The sequence below is a fragment of the Ascaphus truei genome, chromosome 7, assembly GCF_040206685.1.
Source record: "Ascaphus truei isolate aAscTru1 chromosome 7, aAscTru1.hap1, whole genome shotgun sequence".
In the NCBI taxonomy this organism is placed as follows: domain Eukaryota; kingdom Metazoa; phylum Chordata; class Amphibia; order Anura; family Ascaphidae; genus Ascaphus; species Ascaphus truei.
In genome coordinates, this window is record NC_134489.1 from 19,052,881 (window position 1) to 19,075,490 (window position 22,610).

Below are 22,610 nucleotides of genomic sequence, written 5' to 3' on the forward strand. Positions count from 1 at the left end.
GCAAAGTGTATTAGATATATATAGTATGTTAACAATATTCAGAAGGAATCTCAATGTGTCAGAACAACAATTAGAAGAACGTTATATTTATTCTACAGTTCCCTTGGAAGAAAGCAGAAGGAAATGTAGGGCTGTGGTAGTCTTAGAAGAACCAGACCAACCTTCCTTTCTGATGTGACCTCTTCCGCAACGAAAGACATGATATTTCTTTCAATAACATTTTTATTGTTTTGACAGTATGGAATACAGAAATATAATAAATTAACCACTTCACTGTCAGGGGTACCAGCTACACATGAGGTTACTGGTGCCCCTGGCAGTGAAGGGTGCCATTCTTCTCTGATGCACTGATCCAACTCTTTGAGCAGATAAATGAAAAGAGAGACTTTGCTGCCACCGACTAAACAAAGGTGTTTTATTGTGATGTCTTTTTACAGTGCTCCAGGGCAAGATACACAGGGGAAAGGCTTATGTGGCTTTTCCTGCAAGGTGTAGATTTCCACCGCTAGCTTCGCCGGGGTGGTACATCCTGTTTGATATTCTTCTTTTTAAATAACGGCAGGGTTCATGGGCGGAGGCGAGGAAATTCCAGTGTTGGAAAATAAAAAAAATTGTTGCGTGTATTGTACAGTACATTTCCGTAGAGTTGGTAATAACCAGTTGCTGGTCTTCTTACGGTTGGGATGCCTCCAGGTCTTTCGAGACATAGACAGTGCTAAAGGGGAAAAGGCAAATTCAGAATAATTATAAGCTTGAGTATTTCATTTGTTTTTGTTTTTTTAAACAGCAGTCACCACAACAACATTTTGAGAGGTTTTACTCTAGCAGATGTAAAACAAATTAAGTATATGCAGTTACATTATTATTTTATGATTTTAATAGGCATTTTTTAAGTTGTTATGGAGGGACTGATAAACATGATAAACATGCTAATACACATGGCTATAATTATTTATATATATATATATAATTATGCATCTTAACCCAGGCTGTGCTCAAAGCTGGGAAATGCAGCAAGCATAAGCTTATAGGGGACCATGTTATATGGTTTTGAAGCAAAAGGTGGCACTGTGTTCTCATTTGCATGTCATTTCCCAGAATCCCTTGCTGCAGTGGAAGCTCTGGGTGATAATGGTGAAAGGCGGGGTTGCAGACCTGTCTAAGACATGCAAATGAGCATACTGTAATATTTCCATTTGAGATGTATGTATATATATATATATATATATATATATATATATATATATATATATATATATATATATATATACATACATCACACCAATATTTTACATCCATTATGTTAACCCTGCAGTTGGCCATCATCCAATTGACTAATGCCTCAGCAGCCAAGAGAGTGATTGAGAATCACTTGCAGCTGTGGATATTATTAGAACCACTGAACAGAGGGTGGTGAATAAATACCAATACATTAAAATGTTTGCATGGCAAAGTTTTTAGAAGTGAAGAACAATTACACTTACCTTGGAATTTCCGTTTAGATGGACATGATGTGCTTCACAAAGGCTGTAAAGGGAAAGATAAAAGAGACTTTGTAGAAACTGCCAGCTACTCAATTACAAAAAAAAATGTAGATAGAGCTTCCCCAGATATATTTTTGTAATCATCAATCACATACTGCGACACCTAATGGCAGGAAGACATGCAATTAAAATGACAATGTGGTCTTTCGATCAATAATTTACTGTACAAGTAGCACAAGTCTTTCCGAGTTGCAATACACTACAGTACTATTTGGGTCAGCATAAACATTTCACAGAGGAGCTGTTACTGGGAGGGTTAGAGGGGAAGACTAATCACATATTAAATTCTCAGAAAGGGCTCTGCCTCCCATTAGCATAAAATCAATTAGATTTTTGCAGAGTTTTAGATATTCCGTTTTTACCTTCATAATTGATGCAGCCGTTTGAGTCTTCCTGTCCTGCCAGGAGGGCTTCTACCTCCTCCTCCTTCATCTTCTCACCTGTAGGAACATAACAATGAATTATGGCAGGTCCGTCTCCTCACTACTAGATAGGACTATGCAATGTGTTGATGGCCCCTAAAGCATAAAAAATATTAAATGTGGCCTAGCCCCTTCCCTGTTGCTTGAACGTTTATAAAACGGTCATATGGCAGATTGAGAAGAAAGTCCTTACCCAGTGTGGCCAGTACGTGACGAAGCTCAGCGCCCATAACAGTGCCGTTGCCTTCCTTGTCAAAGACACGCAGACCCTCAACAAAGTCCTCATAGCTGCCCTGGTCCTTGCTGTTGGCAATAGCCTGCATCATGGGCAGGAACTGCTCAAACTCGATCTTCTTGGCGTTCATCTCTGAGTAAGGGAAGAAAACCGTAATGAGCTGGTACCTCAGTCTGGAACTGAAACCACTCTGCATAATTACTTACATATTTGAAAAGTATATGTGATTGAAGGTTCTTGGTAATTCTGTCTCAGTGTTCAGACTTGTGTGCCATTCTTTGGAGGAGATGTATCAAGGCAATTTGTGAGCAAACGTGTTGTGCCAGCAAGCAAATACAGTAGCGACATACTTTATCGCACTGAATGCCGACGGCATGCCGGGATCTACCCCAGCTGCCGCCAGTTATAACCGCGCGCCGCCGCGTTTCCCCCACGCACCCCCCCTCCAACTCGCGCGCAATTTACTATGCTTCCGGACCCCGAGCCCGGCTTCTGCTCTGCCCCTCTGCTTCCCCGCACCCCCGCTTACCTTAATTTGATGTCCAGGGGTGTCGGGGAAGCCTGGGGAAGCCGGGGAAGACGGGGAAGCCGGGCGCGCGTGTGACTGTGACGTCACAGTGCGCCGCCACGCGCCGCGGCTACCCGCTTCCCAGCCACATACAGCCAGCGGCTTTTGCTCGAATAAGAGCTGCCGCTGCTGTATTTACTTCTGTATTTGAATCTTTTATAATAACTAGCCCTCGTACCCTCCAAAGACACCCTCATAAAGCTTGTTTTATAAACCCCTTTTGCTGGTCTTCTTTGTACATTCTCTTAAAGCTGCAGTTCAGTCAATATCCTGCATGTGTGTTTTTTTTAATAAATCAGTTCTGTAGTAAGAAAAAATACTTTTATAATTTTCTGTTTTTAAAAAAACAACTTTGAAAGACCAATTTTCTTGTATTCTATTTTAACAAGCATTTGCAAAGGCACTGCCCCTTCATGTCCTGTCACAAGCCCTGGCACTCCCCTTTGTCAGCCCAGCCCTCCCTCTAGCACATGTCAGTGCAGGAGTGCTCATGAATATTCATGAGCTTCCACTGACTGAAAGAAGCAAATAAAAACATATGCCAGCTCTAATTATGTCACCAAATTTCACCTATCAATACATGGAGAACGAATTGACCGGCAGCTATACAGTTCTTTAGGTAATTAGAGATTGCCCACATGAAACTATTGAAGTAAAAAAAATAATTAAAAATAAAAAGACTGAACTGCAGCTTTAAGTATAATATTTTCTATTATTATTATTACATTAATGAGAACTGCTTCAAAATTGCCGTGCTAACCCTTAATTAGACTGAACATCATCCCTTCAAGACAAATTTTAAAGTTTGCTGCTACTTTATCACTGTTATCACTTCTGTAATAATGGCAATTATTTCCTCATCATCTTAGAAGAATTAGCCTGACACAAACATACATTTGTGTCATTTGCTTTATGTCATCATTGTATTTCTCCTGCTGTGAATTACAGTGTTATTTGTTTTGTCGTTTGCTGATTTACAGATTTTGCTTCACCTCCAAGTGTACAGTATACTGATGTCTGTCATAGTATTCCCTTTCCCAGTTAGTGGAATAATAGCATATGTATAGATGCTTGTGTACAGCGTGAATATTACTGCTGTTTATTACCAGCCTCGTAGGAAAGACTAACCAGGTCAAGTGTCCTACTATACCGTTCAAAAAAATCAAGACATGTTAACCCTGACCATCATCTTGGGTCTTACACATCATATGTGTTTAAAGTGATGATCCTAAGATAAACAACTTTCAGATAAAGACATTCTTTGGTGCATCTCATCAAATACATGGTTTCTAAAAGGTTACCCTTTGCAGAAGGTCAAATTACTGTGGTCTGTACTTACCCTCAGGAGAAGGGTTGCCCAGGACCTTCTTGACTTCAGCATTTGTGGGGTTCTGTCCCAGAGCCCTCATGACATCAGCGACCTGGCCAAAGGTGATCTTGCTCTCACCTGTCCTGTCAAAGAGGAGGAAAGCCTCTTTGAAGTCTGCAGAAAGAAACAATAAAAGAAGGGAGGTCAAACAATAAGCCAGAAGATAGAAGCACAATACAATGATAACTGTTGACCAGCAGTCCCACTTTTCTTGGTGGATCTTGAACCACCTAACTTGCAAGCTTCTTTAGCAACAAAAGTGGTTTGTCACTCCCCCTAATTCTGTATTAACCTGTTCACTCCAGGAAGGACTGTAATGTGTATCTTTGCCAGAGCTATGTGCTGCCAGTCTTCCAGCATTGAAGAGATTAATGGATAACATGTTGACACCAGCTAAAGTCATACAGAGGCCTTGTGCTTGAGATTGTTAACCACCTTCGGCTGCAAAGGAGAAGGAGCGGCTCAGTGTGTAAACACACTGACTGTAAACAATAGTACTGAGTTTGAATCAGGAGAACCTGATTCAATTCCCAGTGTCGGCTCCTTGTAACCTTGGGCAAGTCACCTTATCTCCCTGTGCCTCAGGCACCAAAATCGTAGAATGCAAGCTTGTACGGGCAGGGACTACTACAGTATACTGTAATTGTGAAATGCTTTGAGTCCCATTGGGAGAAAAGTGCTATATGACCTAAGGTTATTATTAAAGCTTCAGAAATCAAGCTCTTCCAGCACTGAAGGGATTGAAGCTAGAATATAGAAAGTGGCACAAAAGAGGACTGCGTTCATCTTTGCATTAAATTAAAGATCAAAATGGAGAAGGAGGAGAGATTGTGTGCGTGTTCCAGCTCCTTTTAAACAGGGACATTTGAAACTTGGTTATTTTGGGTAGCAGCTACGGGTTTCCATATCAAGCCAGAGAGGGTTTTACAAGCACACTGTATAAACTGCTAATGATAGAGAAGGGTCAAACCTACTGTAATAGGATCCCCCCCAGTACTAATACCACAGATGTACAATGTGTGAAGCCTTGTAACCCATCCACTGCCAGAGAGCTCCAGTACTTAACATACACACCTGTCACTACAGAAGACTTCTCTATATTGTCAGCATTTAGCTCCCCCTAGTATAAAGTGGTGCACCTGGCACTTTCATTCTCAAAGAGATCTAATTATTACTGCAAATCAGTGTCATTTACATCCAGACCTTCATTCCTCCATATTCAAAGTGGATAAGGCCTGATGGTAATTATGGTATGGAGTTACAGTATTGAGAGGCTAGCATATAATGGGAGCACTGCAAGTTAATGCTTCATTTACTGTACCTCTGACCAAAATAATGTTCTATGCTTAGAAATGTTAGCCACATTAACACCCTGCTGCCAATGGCCCTCTGTTATAACTTTATACAACCTGATTCACTGGGTGAACCAACTGTCTAATACATGTACAGTATCTATCCTATATTATATACCTTATAGAAGTATTCTATACTTTAACTCGGGGGTGCTCAACTCCAGTCCTCAAGCCCTCCCCCAACAGGTCAGGTTTTAAGGATATCCCAGCTTCAGCACAGGTAGCTCAATCAGTCCCTGCTTCAACACAGGTGGCTCAATCAGAAGCTCAGTCTTCGACTGAGTCTCCTATGCTGAAGCTGGGATATCCTGAAAAGCTGATCTGTTGGGGGGGGGGGGGGGGGGGACTGGAGTTGAGCCTCCCTGAGTTAACTATAAGATTAGAGACTATATATATGTTAGACGTATGCATACTGGGGTATTGAAATTCCCGGCATAGGAAATACAAGTAACTTGAGGCAACTGACCACCAATCCCAGTATATTCGAGTTTGCAATAGCTGTACAGCTCATACAATCCCTCAGGTTTGGGGGTTTTCTTCCGTTTCCCCTCTCTATCCCCCATTTTTAAATAAACTGAGTTTTCGGCTACATATATTGTTTTACATCGTGACTGGTATATTATTTGAAGTATTACTTAATAAAAGTTAGCTCTTGTAAAGAAGTATTTTGGATGACTAGTTTCTATTTGATATACACAGAGTTAATGTTTCATATTATGTCTAATAGACATCGAAGACTGCACTTTTTTTTAGGGTTTGTCTTTTTCTTTCTCTTTTGTATGTAGCACATTATCTATCTTAAAATGAAATTAATCAAACCCTATCTTGTGACACTTTAGACTCACTGGATATAATTTACTTTTTTTTTAGAAGTATACGAGCTCCCACATATGTCTAACAGCTCAGTTCTGTTCAAAGCTTTAAAACTCCTATATATAGCTGACGGCTGTGCACTTTTTGTGCCATTGCCATATGAAATGATCTCTGGTCTAAGACAGGGGTGTTCAACTCCGGTCCTCAAGCCCCCCTCCAACAGGTCAGGTATTCGGGATATTCCAGCTCCAGCATAGGTGGCTCCATCAGTCCCTGCTTCAGCAAAGGTGACTCAATCAGACCCTGCTTCAGCACAGGCGGCTCAATCAGAGGCTCAGTCTTAAACTGAGCCACCTGTGCTGAAGCAGGGATATCCTGAAAATCTGACCTGTTGGGGAGGGGGGGGGGGCTTGAGGACTGGAGTTGAGCCCCCCTGATGTAATAGACTGTAGAGGTATGGGTACAATCCTGTATTCCTGCTAAATGGCTAGATAATTTAAAAAAATACTAATTCTCACATCACAACCAGACAGGTGTTAGCTAATTATTTAAGTATCTTATTTGTTTTTTCACCCCATACTTAGGTCTACCTGGCCTTTTTATCATTACATTAAAACAAAAAAATGATTTCCAAGTGTATGCTTAGTGCAGTGCACTCAGTCCTTCGCAGGAGAGGACCTGTGGCGTTGGGTTACCACTTGGCACCAGAACACCCAAACTGTCTTATTCAGTATAGGTATTTAATAACCTAATGCAGTTTACACTATCTAAGGAGCAATCTTCATTATAAAACTGAAGCCTTAGCTATTTAAGTCTCCAAATCTGTGCCCAGGTATATTGGTGCCTTTTGTGTTATGCCTATTAGCCCTTACACTGCCAAGAAGACCTTGTTCTATAAAGCTCTGCAGGTCCCGCTGATTGTGATGGGGTTAAGTGTCCCACATTGCCACACTAACTCAACCAGATTATTATGGTTTAATGTATGCCCAGTTACTCAATCTTAACATTCTGATCTTTACCGTTTTATATCTCAGTGGCCTTTATTCAACGTGTTGTCAAGCCCCTTCTCAATATCATTTAAATCAGGGGGGCTCAACTCCACTCCTCAAGCCCCCCTCCCCCTCCACACCCCAACAGGTCGGGTTTTCAGGATATCCCTGCTTCAGCTCAGGTGGCACAATCAGTACCTACTTCAGCACAGGTGGCTCAGTCTCCGTCTTTGACTTAGCCTCTCTGTTTGAGCCACCTGTGCTGAAGCTGGGATATCCTGAAAACCTGACCTGTTTGGGGGGGGGGGGCAATTGATGACTGGAGTTAAGCACCCCTGATTTTAAATGAAACTCAGAGGCTTCTCGGGTACAGGCAGAAGTGGTTTCACACCATATTAAATATGGGCAAATGTATAATATAGACATGACGTTATTATATTTGAACATGAAGTCAGAATAGATCATTCTATAATTTAAAATTCATTAGTGCCAACATTTCTCCCCCCCCCCCCTTGAATCTAGGAAAGTAGAAAAACTGTCCATGTAATTTGAATATATGTTTTAATTCCAGCAATATAGCCACCATTTAAATAATGCATTGTAACTTCCATTTACGTCTGGCTGGAACTTGTCTGGCTGCTTTATAAGTAAGCACAAGTAGATAAAACCTCAATGTTTTGATGAATTCTTTTTTTTTTTAAAAATCCATTTGAGGTGAAATGAATTAACCAACCAAATATAGGATAAAGTATCTGTCATCTACATTTAGCAAAGGTTGAACTTGATGGGCATATGTCTGTTTTCAACCTCATCTACTATGTGACAACCAACCAGGTTGTAGCACAAGTTGATGAATGAGAATGTGAAATACAAGGGGTGGTCCCTCAGCCTCACTCTCAACTTACCGTCCTGCTGATCTTGGGAGAAGTCGATCTGTTAAAAGAAAATTGGGCACAAAAAAAAAAGCTTACTACAATTAAAGGCCTGTTTGGATTTTCTGGTTTCCAGCTTACTTTGTGAAGAACCCCAGCTAAAAAAAACATGCACATGGGATTTTCACAAACAGCTGGAACCCCAGACAAGACATGGAATGAAGAAAGTGCCTGGATGCTACAATATTCGTTATTTTGGATGGCAGTGGTTCCAGTGATTTTGGAAGGCAGTGATTCCTTTCAGTGGTTGTCGAAGACCAAGAATATGTTCCTTATTGGATGAAAACCCCAAATGGGTGCAAAGGCATTGCTTCAACTCCAGCTGAGATAAACTCGGAGCTCTATTTTACTTACCAGAAACCTCCTCAGCAGAGAAAGACTGCAAGGGAAAGAAAGATAAAAACACCCACTAGTATGGTTGCAAATGCATTGACAGAAGAGAAATACAAGCTTGTAACTGAATGGCTGTCTGAAACTGCAAAGTGAATGTGCTGTGCACTATACAAAAAGAAGCGTTGCATGTATGTGTTTTCTGTGTCCTGACAGCTCCTCCCCCTTTAATTAATTGCAGAACAACATCTTAAATGTCTTAATATCTTTTATTAGACCAAGGTGAAATCTCTTAGGTGCTTGTGCAGGAGCTTTTGTAATCACAGAGGTTTCAGCTTAAAATATGCAAGGCCTCTCTGGACACTTTCATGTTAGTCTCATATCATTTGCTGCAAAATACCCAGTGTTCTCATGGCCAGTATGGCTACTACATAAATGTCTTGAGAACGTCACAACTTTTCAATCAATGCAATACTGAACTGTGTGATAAATCAAAACACAGTATATATAGCCTTCTAGCATAACACTATTTCTATTTGAATTCCTTAACCGCTTTGGGAGGCAGCAACAAATACGTAAGCAAGCAGCAGCTGCCTTTTACATCAGCAAATGCTTTAACTTACTGTATATCAAGTGCAAACATAGGCACACAATCCACTTGTAAGCACTTTTCAAGTATGAAATAGTTAAGCCCCTCATCGCCACAAAGTGTGTTCCAATGCACCGATCGGACACTGAAGGGGTTAAAAGGGCTTTCTGTACTACAAGGTAATAGTCCTATTTTCTTCTAGAAAATCCCAGTGAGCAATGTATAAACATAGCAATGTTCATAAACAGCCACACTCACACAGGACATTTTTCTTTCCCACTAGTACTTTGTCCAATATCTTAAACCGTTTGCCACCCACTGGGTGTAGCAAAGAGGCGCTACTGAGTGAAGCAGGGGTCCTGGAAAAGTAAATTGACACCCACCATGTTGAGCCTGAGATGGGAGCTGAGCGGAGAGTTGAGAAGTCGTCCGGTGGATGGCCTGGGCTTGTGTGGTCCTTCTGCTCTGGCCCTGCTCCTCTTATTTATCTGGGGGCTGTGACACTGCTGCCCAGATCAGATGTCAGAAGGGGAGGCGGTCCCACCCCCTGGTGAGCTTTTAGCTTTCTTAGGGCAAAGGGAAAGGAGGGATCTCTTCCCAGAGTCACCACTTTGGGGGCTATTTTTAGAACGTGGGGGGGAGGGGGGTGTCATACTTTAATGAGTTTAAAACTTGTCAGCGCTTTTGCACCAAGAAGGAGGGTATCGCAATAGCTAGATCTCTACCACTTTTTAGGCTGTTTTTGGGGGAGTGCTCACCCCCTTTTTTCTCCCCCCTTACAATGTTAAAGCGCAAAGCCTGTCTCCGGGAAACATTACCTGCTTGGTTTGTGTGTTCAGGCTGTTTTTAGCTTGGTCAGTTTTCAAAGCACATAGGGTCCAAATTACTGGCATAAGCCATCAAGATAATGACACTTCTTTCATTTGTCATGTGTATATATAGTTGCCAACTTTACAGTATAACATAAATGTGATGTAGCTTTACTTGACTGCTTTTAACCACGTTGAACACACTCAGTTACTGCTCTATGATAATGCATCACCAGTCTATAGCTGCTTGTGCTAATCTGTCTTTGTACAGTATGTTCATATTTTCTCCTGGAGAGGCAAATTACATTGCTTTATATTTTGCACATATCCTGAAAAAACTACTTGCTGCACCTATGTCCTATTTGCCTATTTTAAGGAGGAGTATAGAACATAAAGCAGCATTAAGTATTAAACCTATTGCCCTAGCTGTGAATATCTTGGTGGTTATAGATGAAGCACTTCAGTGCGGGAGATGCAAACATGCACAACGAACTTCCCAACCCAGCTCCCAGCTCTGTATGTACAGTCTATTCCTATTGAAACAGATAATAAGAGGAAGTTTTGTTTTGCCTTCACCCTCTACCATGTGGAGAATGCTTAACTGCAGCCAGGGCCACCTAACACAATTCCCGGGAGATTTGTCCTGCATGGGAGGTGCCACCTACTGGCCATGATAACTGGCAGAAAAATGCAAGGAGAAGCCGCTGGTCTTAAGAGATTTACTCTCTAATTGCTGGTATGTATCAGAGATAGCTGCAGAGAAAGGCTATTTTTAGTCCTGGGTTACTTACTTCAACTAAATTAACCATTTCTCTCCTGACCTTTCCATTTTTGGTGACGGTAATCAATCAATGTTTTTTTTTTAGCAGGCAGACAACCCAAAGGGTCATTCTTATAGTTAGCAGTTGAGGCTTGTGCCCAAATGCTGCACAGAAAATGGGGGGTCTTAAAAAGGCAATTCAAGCAGCACTTAAAAAAAATAAATAGATATGCAGCCTTTGATTACCTTTATTGAAAACCAAGTACCTAAGTTGCCAATCGACTAGTTCTCCATTGATCGATCAGCAAAAATCCTGCTTTCCAGGGTTCACTAAATGGCCGCCTTTCAGTTTCAATCAATCTTTCAGTCAGGATAACTCCGCAGCTACAATGTATTTTTATATTACTACGGTAACATTATCTATTGTTACAATTTGCAGCTCAAACTGCTGGGAACATTGGCAACAAATTATCACAAACAGGAAAGTGTTACAAAGATCTTGCACTGCTGGGGAAGTGTGGTAAAACCTGCTAAAGAAATCAAAGGATGCGCAGTATATTAAAACTCATTAAAAATGTCATTAAGAGTTGAATAAAAAAAAACATGTGGTACATATTATCTAATACTAAAGAACTGATTTCATTTAAAAAATCACACATAGGATATTGCATTGATTGCTACTTTAAAGCAGCAAAACATGTGAAATCTTGTATATATTTTTAAATAAATCAGTTCTGTAGTATTAGATAATTGTGACTGTTTTTTTAATCCATTTCAACTCAATGCAATGAGTTTTAATATACTGCACATCCTTTGATTTCTATAGCAGGTTTAGCCCACCTCCCCAGCAGTGCCAGATCTTTGTAACACTTTCCTGTTTGTGATCACTTGTTGCCAATATTCCCAGCAGTTTGCGCTGCAAACTATAACAATAGTCAGTTACCTTAGTAATATCAGGATACATTGTAGCTGCTAAGAAACCTGAAAAGGCGGCCTTTCCTTAGACACACAAACAGGAGTTTTACAGATTTATAACATGAGCCCCAATCGATTGCCAGCTTAGGTAAGAAAGTAGAATTATACATTGTCACATGCTTTACATGTTAACATAAGAAGAAGAAAAGGGGGGACTGTAGTATGGCTGCTTTAGGTCGTGATTATACCAGAAATCGCTGCACCACTGCATGGCGCGACACCACGCAGCTTCAAAACAAAGCAATAGAATCCAATGAAAGCGGACACACCAATTGTAGCACCGCGACATACTGCAAAGCTTCTGTCTCATGAGGAGATCTGAGAATTTGTTTTTCAGAGACGACGGAGCGTCACGTGATTAGCTAATCCCATGCTGTGCTTAAAAGCTGTGTGAATAGCAGAGCATTTGCTTATATTTGCTTATATGGGTTTCATTTATATGGATTTCAGGTAAAAGGTGACACGTGTGCTCATTTGCATGTCATTTCCCAGAATCCCTTGCTGCAGTGGAAGCACTGTATGCTGGGGATAATGGTGAAAGGCAGGGTTGCAGACCTGTCTAAGACATGTGAATGTGCTCACAAGTGATATTCTTTATTGGCTATATGCTAACAACGGTGGAGTTTTTTGTCGCCTATTACACCCACCATAACTTAAAATGTGTGCACACACTTTTTTTTTTATATCTGGCCATGTCTCCCTGCAGTAGCGCTACAAATCGCTTTTGCATGTGCACATGTAGCGCCGCTACGTCGCTACGATGACGTCATCCGGATTGCTCTGCAGCATCGGGTATAATTGAGGCTTAAAGTGGGTACTTTCCTGATAGGGATGTTTTTCCAGAGCCTGTGCCATTCTACTGATAATTATCCCCCCCCCCCCAAACTTGATCAATTTGAATCGAGGAACACTAAAGCTGTGTGTGTTATTGGTTTCATAATTTAGCTACTTTCTTACCTCTCATCATTGCACCAAAAATGTGTTTTCTTTTATTTTCCCTATATGAAGTTTACCTATGACAGGGGAGCACTTGGAGCTAACTGTCTAGACAGAGTCATTCTTCAAAGGTAGCCTTATTTCTGCTTGAATTCCGTATCTACCGCTGCATGTAGCCTGTGCCCCACCTGGATGCTGCCCTGGTGTCTGGATAAGTAACACATGTAACTTCTTCTCTCTGTCTCCACAGGTTCTGTCAATGCATTGCCCCATTGTGTTAATACTGTAATACCTCTCTTGTTACCAGGCTTGCAGTGTTCCATCAGCGAAGGTTTGTCTGGCAAGTAAACTGGTTGAAAAAGATAAAGGTACATTCCATGCTCAATAAGAAAAACATGCACGTAAAACCACATATCAAATAAAATCCTGCTATGCTTTTTACCACACACTGCAAATTATTAACAAAAACACTAATTGCACCACTTGGTACATGTCATGCTTTACAAACGGCAGAATATACACGCAAACAAGAAAATGTTCCTATCAGGAGGTGCACTGGTCCTTTCCTATTGACTGACTTGGTTGTGCTTACTGTATTATAATTCCCTGCACTGTATTGTCTTTGTAAAACGCGGAGTACACTGTGGGCGCTATATAAATAAAGATATACATACATAGGAAACGTCTGGGAGAAAGTAGGAAAATTAAACGCGTTTCTAATTGTCATGGAATCTGTCTGATAAGTAGGGAGAGTTACCCAGTGTCAGACTTTCTCAAAGCAATGCACATCAATGCACAAAATAGTACATTATACGGCTATATAGTAATGATGGTGTTTCCTGTGTTGTCGGGGAGAGACAAGCTCTTTGCTTTACTAAGCACGGACAAAGCCTTAGCATTTGCTAGTGATAGGAAACTATATGGACCTCAGTCCATGCATAGTGTAACTGTCACATACAGCAGGGGGCTCAACTCCAGTCCTCAAGACTCCCCAACAGGTCAGGGTTTTAGGCTATCCCAGCTTCAGCACAGGTGGCACAGTCTTCAACTGAGCCACTGATTGAGCTACCTGTGCTCAGTGGCGGATTTAAGATTAGGCCCGATAGGCCTGGACCTTGGGCGGCAACATTTGAGGGCGGCAAAAATGTCCGCCCCCATATACAGATGCCGCGCTGTCTGGCCTGATGGGAAGGCACTTACTTGTGGCGCCCGCCTCCATGCTGCTGCCCCCCTTCTCCTTCCGAATTGCAGCATCAAATGACACCATGGACGTCACCAACGTGGCGCCACACAGCATCTCGCTACCATGGCAACGTGACATCGCGCCGTCAAATGACGTCGCGTTACCCTGGCAATGTGATGTGACATCACGCTGGTTACGTCTGCGGCGTCATTTGATGCTGCGATTTGGAAGGAGAAGGGAGGCGGCAGAAAGGAAGCGGCCGCCAAATGTAAGTGCCTAAGAGCGGCTGATCTTGAAATCCGCCGCTGCCTATGCTGAAGCAGGGATATCCTCAAAACCTGACCTGTTGGAGGGTCCTGAGGACTGGAGTTGTGCACCTCTGTCACATGCAGTACATATTAATCCCTTCTCCCAGCACTTTATCTTTTGTGATTGTAGAGGGTGGAGGGGAAGAATTCGGCACTGTGGCTACAGCACAGTTTCAAGAAATGAAATCTGAAGCTAGTTTTTGTTCTGCTACCAAGCTTAACATTGTACACATCATTATCCCTACTGCCAAACCCATGTCAGAATGAGATGTGGAGTCCTGTCCATGGTTTATATCTCCCAGTGCAATGCGCTCTGGTTCTCATAAATCTAGCTTTTATACAAATGTATTTAAGTTTATAGGTGGGGAAGTGAGAAATCATGTTGTGGGGACATGGAATTCGCATGTAGCACTCAGAGAAATGTGCTGTAGCTTGTGTTACCTTTAAGGGGACAAACTATTCATATTTTAGTTGTTGTTTATACACTTCCAATGAGGCACTTTTAATAGTATTGAAAGCTGATTTAAAGCTCATGGATAACTGTTTAAATGTCTTTCTTGTAGGTCAAACAAAAAAAAAAGTATACAGGGTTACAAATAATCTATTTTTCTCCAGGATAAATACAATTAGATGTAAATAGGTTACAGGATTATGTCAACATGTTGGGGTCCAATTTTCTACTTGCATTTACAGATATAGCTACGGTTATTGCACCCGCTGGTAACACAGAAGATCACGTTATAATGCAGAATATCGCAGAGTTTCCATAGGATTCAATCACATGGATCACTCTGAATACCACACAATATTCCTCTATAGGGGTCAAGCGGGTGCAACGACCTCGCTACATCTGTATGTTTCAGCATTTAAGGGCATACAGTGTGTTTTACTGAATTTTATAACTCACTGATTTAAAAACATCCACGCTAATTATTACTGTGCTGGAAGAAAAGGGATGAGAAAGGTGAGGACCGTGTATTAATGTGGAAAGGTTTACTGACAAAAAATTAAGTACAACGATATGAGCACTACAGGACACAGCCAGCAGATGGCGCGCTCTGCATGTTGTGCGAGTGCAGAGAAGAGCCCTTTGGATCCCTGAGCTATTTGGGTGTGGAAGAAGGGGATATGCAGTTCAGTAGTAACAGGGGCTAAACAGAAATGAATGTACAGTAGTTACCAATGTGTTGCACACTCACTAGTTTATCACTGAAACTATCCAATTTGTAACCGAAGGGACAAAATGTTTGGTACAAATCTGCATCTACCCTGAATCTCTGCCCTTTAATGTTTTAATGACTGTGTGTGTGGGCTATGCTCATTAAAAGTGTTAGCACATTGCAGTGCACTGTATATGCCACTGTGTATTATAAGCCCTGCACTTTAGATGCCTACAGAAGCAATTAGGCTAATTAAGTAAAAGGTTAAAACACTCCAACCCGGAGTATAGCGATATGATTTGACATTAGGACTGACATTGCATTAATGACACACAAATGGTAATGCGGTATATCCCGGTAGAGTGGCACAGATTTGCTATTGACACTGATCAGACTGTTACATTCATGTGCTTAAATATTGTGATATCTACAGTACACTCCCTAACAATGTTGTTCTTGAGTTGAACAAACTCATCACCATTTCTAATTGTAGTAAGAGTTTTTGTTGGCATGGTATTATAATTCCACCCCAAATAAGTAATTTACTGTAGCATTTTATAGGGTGTACAGCTTTTGAGAATGAATGTCATTACAATATGTCTATTACCATAGATGCATATTGGACATACAGTATAGAACTTCCTGATCTCTAAACATCCAAGTGAAGGCCAAAAGCACCCAGCAATACAACTTTTCCAACAATACAGGCAGTCCTCGGTTATCCGACACAATGCGTTACTCAAAATGGCGTTGGATAGCGAAACGTCTTAAACCAAAACACGTTTTCCCATAGGAACACTGTTTAAATGAAAGGTTCCGTTCCTGAAGGCATTTTTAATGCTAACAATACACAAAATATTTTATGCAGGCAATAAGATATGCAGCACACACAAATTATATAGTGTATATACTGTAATATATATATATATAATAATATATATAATAAAACATAAAACATAATAATATAATATATTATATAGTATAATATAATATTATATAATATATATTAACTACACATAAACAACTTTGCAAAGCATTGTAAGAGCGTTGGATAAGCCGTTTTGGCGTTGTAAAAATGAATATAGGTATGCATTGCATAGCGTTGGATAAGCCATTCGTTGTAAAGCGAAGCTGTGTAAAACGAGGACTGTCTGTAATGTGAAGTTTACAGTTAATAATTATAGAGCAGCAAATTAGAAAAGAGAGACGTTCTCTTTCAGTTCTGGAAATACTACAAGATCAGACTCAGTCACCAGGCAAAACACTGATATCTGATGCTATCTGATATTTCTGAGATCAGGAAGCAGATGTTGTAGAAATCAGTGGGTTCATAACTTGACATTTTCTAGTGTTTGATCACCTGAATAATCATAACAGGCATGTTTAACATGTTTTCTGTATACATAAATAATGCTAAGTTTTGTAATGTGGTTACACTTGTGTCTGGCTTTCGTATATATTTAAATATGTTCAAACTATTTACCAGTCTAATCACTAGGATTTTCAATGTCCCAGACACACCGTGCATTATCATTTTAAACGCTGAAACATAAATGGCATGACATTTGCAATTCATTACAGCTAACTGTGAAAGAGTTCAAGTCAAGATGCCAACCAACAGATCCAAATATTAGTAACAGATCCAAATATTAGTGTATTAAACTAGTTTTGTTTTTAATAGAATAAAAACAAAACGAATGACCAAAGCCAGCTCCTTTTTGTCCCACTGAAAATAAACCTGCTTTATCATCAAATAAAAAATGATAGCAAAAACACAGTCCACTATATGGCAATATTTGAGCCCCCCACTCCCAATTGAGGATGCATTCTGCTGAGTCTCACAAGTTCTTTGTTCTTGCACTGGAGACCACGCCCTCTATTTCCCATATTAGGCAATCCCCCTTCTGATACTGTGTGATCCTCATTTAAAGACCAACCAGATGCTCATGAAGGCGGGGGTAGAATGTCTGATAGTTTCTGTAACTAGCTAGGCACCTCACCGTACTGATTCAGAAAGAGTCCTGGTGATCTTCTCATTAGTACTCCAAGGAGCAAGCTTCCAAAGATCAGGCACAACTTTGTAACAGTTATTATTATTATTATTATTATTTTTAGAAAAGCAAACAAACACTTGCAATAGAAAGGTGATGGGTACAGTCACTGGAATATACAAGCTACATTGCTGCTGAATCAATTTACAACACTATTTTGATTTACTGCTAAGGTTAAGGAGAACATTAATTAAATGACCAGCACATGTAGTGGCCATGAGGCTCTATTAACTGTAACATTGCATGTAGCTGTTAAGGAGGGGTAAGTAAAAGGGCTTTCTAAATCCCTCACACAGACAAAGAGGTACAATTATATAGTGGTATTTGCTGACCAATAAGCGTGTCATGTTTAGTCTGCCACCGTGCAGTGGCAATATTAGTGACACATTTCTCTTTAAGGAAAACTGCTTAGCACAGAGGAATTATATTATAACTTTTAGTGCTGGGTGGGCATGGCTTAATACGTTACTGAAACTCTCAGTAATGAAGTGCTTAACCCTAAAATGAAGCCTAAAAACCGAGGTAAAAAAAAAAACCCACAAGATTTGCATTCTAATAAAAAAATAAATTCAAATCCAAAATTGTAATAAAGTTGAAATAACAGATAGTTATCTGCTACAAGCACAATTGTCTCACTAAATTTGGAGTGCAGAATGTAATTCTGGTGGGGTTATAATGGCTGTATTGAAATAGGGAAGCCAGCGTCCCCAAGTCCCCCTTCTCATTCACCTCCCTGCTTTTCCAGTGACCATACACAGCACGTCCTATTGCAGCCCTTATTACCTTGATGCTGGCCGGATCAAATGCGGGTTCTTTGGGTTTTACTGGTTCTGGGGCAGGTGCTGGGGCAGGTGCAGCTGCAGCTGCAGCTTTGGGTTCAGCTTTCTTCACATCCTTCTTGGGTGCCATTGTGCTGGTGGTTTTAGTTTAACAGGGGGGGATAGAAATAAGAAAGGATCCAAAAGAAACCAGTTGCGAGTGTATCTCGAAGGAGGAGGTAAGATCAGGACGATCCTCAGAGCCTAGAAGTGGAACCCAGTGTGTTTTTCACTATAAGGGCATATTTATATTTCGCTTACTACCTAATACAATCTCCATACATGCTGCTGGATTGGACAGTTCCCCAGGCAAGGAGGATGTCATGAGGTCTAAGACTATAAATGGAATATAAGGGGTCAGGTCTACATCAAACCAGGGGACTACTTTTTTTTTTTTTTTTTTTTTTAACCTTCCTGCATTTTTGGGGATAAGTGGAAAGGACACACAAAGAAGCCTCGAGTTTTCTTGTTGACATTTTGGAGTAGATGGGGGCAACCTGTCTGTTTTTTCTTGGTGGAATTTTACTTATTCCATAGCAGTAAATCATACATTGTGCCCTCCCCACCCCCCTTCCAAGGACTTCCAATGGGTTTTATTTCAAGCTGGAATTTTGGACTTAAAGGGTAGGGATGCACCGTAATCTTAATGGAGACACCCCCCTCCCTCCCCCTTTAAACTCCCCTCTCTCACATCATCTCTATTTGCCCTCCCCCAATTCTCTTCCGTTCACTTGCAGAAAAGTGTTGATCAAGCAGAGGGTTTAAAAATAAAAGCAGACGTATATGGCAAGTCGTCCTTGTCACCTCCTCCTGTTTCAGGGAGAATGTACTGTACGCACAGAGCCCCCATCCTATCCGACGCCTGCTTTTGTATATTCATTTCACCTCGAAAGGGAGGTAATATGTTTCGAGTCTCCGATCACAGAGGATGAGTTTATTAGATTCACAATGCAAAACCCTGAAGAAGGGAGCTGAGTTAAAAGCTGCACCCTAACACATCAGCTAGGCATCAACTTCCCCCAACTTAACACAAAAAAGTTGGGGGAAGTTGATGCCTAGCTGATGTGTTAGGGTGTTTGTGTGTGTGTGTGCGCGCGCGCGCACACACACACACACACACACACACACACACACACACACACACACACACACACACACACACACACACACACACCCCCTCCCCCCCAGAGTTTAACTTATTGGTGTTTTTTCATACTTTTCTTTACCTTACAATATCTGCTTACATTTAACCTGTTTTTCTTTTCTCCCACTGATGCCTTCAGCTGTCTATTGTGTGGGCTTCTCAATATGTAAACCGAGAGTATATTTTGTAGCTATGCAATGTTATTTTATTCACGTCATTAGCCAATAACTTTCTCTAGATCTCTAAAAAGCCACATCCACTGAATTCCCCCAAATACGGTTTAAGAGATCTAGTTCCACAGGTGAGTAAGTTTTCTAAAACATCTATTCTTAATTTCCTCTCTCATTTGTGTAATCACCTCCCCTTCCTGAACTATAGGTTTAAAGATTTCTGCCAAATCCATTCAGCCTGATCACCACCCTGTAAATGAAAGAAGAGGTTTACCAAAGCTCCCTAGTTCCAACAGGATGGAGAATTTTCTGGTGACTTTGGGACAAAATCCCACACTTAAATAGGATTGCTGAGTCCAGCTGTATATTGTATGCCACTAATATGCGCACTGGCAATCACATACTTCTAATTTTATGTCCTTGTAAATCCATGCCGGGAAAGGTTTTATATTTAGAAAACTCTTTTGGCATCTTTAGGCCAACATCTTGTTTGTAACCCTTATACATCTTGTTTGTAACCCTTATACATCTTGTTTGTAACCCTTATACATCTTGTTTGTAACCCTTATACATCTTGTTTGTAACCCTTATACATCTTGTTTGTAACCCTTATACATCTTGTTTGTAACCCTTATACATCTTGTTTGTAACCCTTATACATCTTGCTTGTAACCCTTATACATCTTCTTTGTAACCCTTATACATCCTGCCTTTAATCTCTTTGCACACAGATGGGTCTACAGCACAGACAGTGAAGAGGTTAAATGCAATAAATCTATATTTACAGTATTTCTCAATATAAAAACATCAGGTCCTATGTACCAAAATCATATTTAAGAAAAAATTGTATGCATCAAAATTTCAGTGCTAAAAAGGGTGTGTGTGCCGAGCACGCGCTTTTTAAGTGAAACTTCTTTGTTTTTTGTCACTGTTTCTTCACAGAAATTGTATTTCTAATGGCGAAGTTTTTAATTAAATGAAAGAGATTTGAGAGTATCATTTTTTTTGTGTTGAAATTTCCATACTATCACTTGGAATATATGATCTAATTGACTTATAATAACCAAAGTAAGATACATATATTTAGGACTAGCTGATATACCCGGCGTTGCCCGGGATGTAATTTTGGGGGGGCGAGCGACAGGGTTGGGCTTCCCCCCCCCTTGACGACAGCTAGGTGGGTGACTGAGTTGACTGAGTGTGTGGGTGACTGAGTGGGTGGGTGACACTTGACTGAGTGGGTGGGTCGGTGACTGGGTGACTTTAGGTCGGTGGGTGGGTCGGTGACTGGGTGATTTTTTTTGGGTTGGTGGGTGGGCCAGTGACTGGGTGACTTTTTTTGGGTCAGTGGGTGGGTCGGTGACTGGGTGCCTTTTTTTGGGTCGGTGGGTGGGTCGGCGAGTGGGTGGGTCGGTGGGTGACTGAGTGGGTTTTGGTTGGTCGGTGAGTGGGTCGGTGAGTGGGTGGGGTCAGTGACTGACTGGGTGGGTGGTTTTGGGTGACTGACTGGGTGGGTGACGGAATGGGTGGGTGGGTGACTGACTGGGTGGGTGGTTGACTGACTGGGTGGGTGGTTAGTTGACTGACTGGGTGGGTGGTTGACTGACTGGATGGGTGGTTGACTGACTGACTGACTGGGTGGGTGACTGACTGACTGGGTGGGTGACTGACTGACTGGGTGACTGACTGACTGGGTGATTGACTGACTGACTGACTGGGTGGGTGACTGACTGACTGGGTGGGTGACTGGGTGGGTGGGTGACTGACTGGGTGAGTGACTGGGTGGGTGACTGACTGGGTGGGTGACTGACTGACTGGGTGGGTGAATGGGTGGGTGGGGTGAATGTGTGGGTGGGTGGGTTGACTGGGTGGGTGAATGGGTTGACTGGGTGGGTTGACTGGGTGGGTGGGTTGAATGGGTGGGTTGAATGGGTGGGTTGACTGGATGGGTGACTGGCTGACTGTGAGTGGGTGACTGAGTGAGTGAGTGGGTGACTGAGTGAGTGAGTGGGTGACTGAGTGAGTGGGTGACTGAGTGAGTGGGTGACTGGGTGAGTGGGTGACTGGGTGAGTGGGTGACTGAGTGAGTGGGTGACTGAGTGAGTGGGTGATTGAGTGAGTGGGTGACTGAGTGAGTGGGTGACTGAGTGAGTGGGTGATTGAGTGGGTGACTGAGTGGGTGACTGAGTGACTGGGTGGGTGACTGAGTGACTGGGTGGGTGACTGAGTGACTGGGTGGGTGACTGAGTGACTGGGTGGGTGACTGACTGGGTGGGTGACTGACTGGGTGGGTGACTGCCTGGGTGGGTGACTGGGTGGGTGACTGACTGGGTGGGTGACTGACTGGGTGGGTGACTGACTGAGTGACTGGGTGGGTGACTGGGTGGGTGACTGGGTGGGTGTGTGGGTGAATGGGTGGGTGTGTGGGTGAGTGACTGGGTGGGTGTGTGGTTGAGTGACTGGGTGTGTGTGTGTGTGACTGGGTGGGTGTGTGGTTGAGTGACTGGGTGGGTGTGTGGGTGTGTGGGTAAATGGGTGACTTTGACTGGGTGACGGTGGGTGGGAGACTTACCTTGACCGGGTGGTGGTTCCTGGCGGCAGACGGTTCCCCTCCTGGCACTGATATCCCCGAGGCATCTGACTGGGGCAGGTGGGTTCGGGAAGTTGGCGGAGGGGGCGGGGGGCAAGAGTGGCAGGCTGGGGCAGGAGGCCCGCGCAGCGCTTCCCCTCCATTCCAGGGGGGAGGAGCCTGGAGTTTGCTGCTGAGCAGGAGGGCCGCGCCGCGCTCCCCCTCCGCCCGGGAGCAGGTGCAGGGCGGCGCACGTGGTGGGGATGTTGCGGAGCGTCCGGGTTTGGGTGAGGGGGGGGGGGAGTGGTATTTGTGCCTGAGGGGGGAGAGTGACGGGCACCAGGAAGGGGGAGGGTGAGCTGCGGTCCGGCGGGGCCAGATAATCCACGGGGGCGAGTGACGGGCACCGGGAGAGAGACGGGGGGGGGGTGGGGGGGGTGTGTGTGTGTGGGGGGGGGGGGGTGTCAGAGGCGCACGTGGTCACGGTGTGAGGAGAGTGTGCGTGTGTGTCTCTCCTACCTGCCTGGCCCGCAGGCCAATGAGCTGTCCAGCTGACATACACACACAAACATTATTTGAGACTT

General features: G+C 42.5%; 1 protein-coding gene and 1 long non-coding RNA gene across 3 annotated transcripts in view; one reads left to right on the forward strand and one right to left on the reverse strand.

Annotated features, from left to right (window-relative positions):
* The window catches only part of LOC142498779 (uncharacterized), an 80,513-nt gene that overhangs the window by 49,897 nt on the left and 8,006 nt on the right, over positions 1-22,610 (forward strand). The window contains exon 2 of the long non-coding RNA XR_012802550.1: positions 12,931-12,991. This is a non-coding gene — a long non-coding RNA (uncharacterized LOC142498779). The remainder of the gene's footprint in view (positions 1-12,930; positions 12,992-22,610) is intronic.
* MYL1 (myosin light chain 1) lies at positions 399-18,380 on the reverse strand. 2 transcript variants are annotated; one of them, XM_075607201.1, is made up of 7 exons: positions 18,109-18,380; positions 8,198-8,225; positions 4,109-4,252; positions 2,160-2,333; positions 1,907-1,984; positions 1,485-1,527; positions 399-715 (listed from the first exon to the last, which is right to left on the reverse strand). In XM_075607201.1, the coding sequence occupies exons 1-6, from the start codon at positions 18,232-18,234 to the stop codon at positions 1,499-1,501; spliced, it is 579 nt and encodes a 192-aa protein (XP_075463316.1). In that variant the 5' UTR covers positions 18,235-18,380; the 3' UTR covers positions 399-715; positions 1,485-1,498. The 2 variants fall into 2 exon arrangements, with proteins under 2 accessions (XP_075463316.1, XP_075463317.1); XM_075607202.1 differs by lacking the exons at positions 8,198-8,225; positions 18,109-18,380 and adding exons at positions 8,579-8,603; positions 9,527-9,665.

Coding starts and splice junctions, on each gene's coding strand:
- MYL1 (XM_075607201.1), bottom strand. CDS start 18,234: ATGGCACCCAAGAAGGATGTGAAGAAAGCTGAACCCAAAGCTGCAGCT. Junction 4,253..8,197: donor CTCCCAAGATCAGCAGGACG/GTAAGTTGAGAG, acceptor TTCTTTCTGCAG/ACTTCAAAGAGGCTTTCCTC. Junction 1,985..2,159: donor TCACGTACTGGCCACACTGG/GTAAGGACTTTC, acceptor ATGTTCCTACAG/GTGAGAAGATGAAGGAGGAG.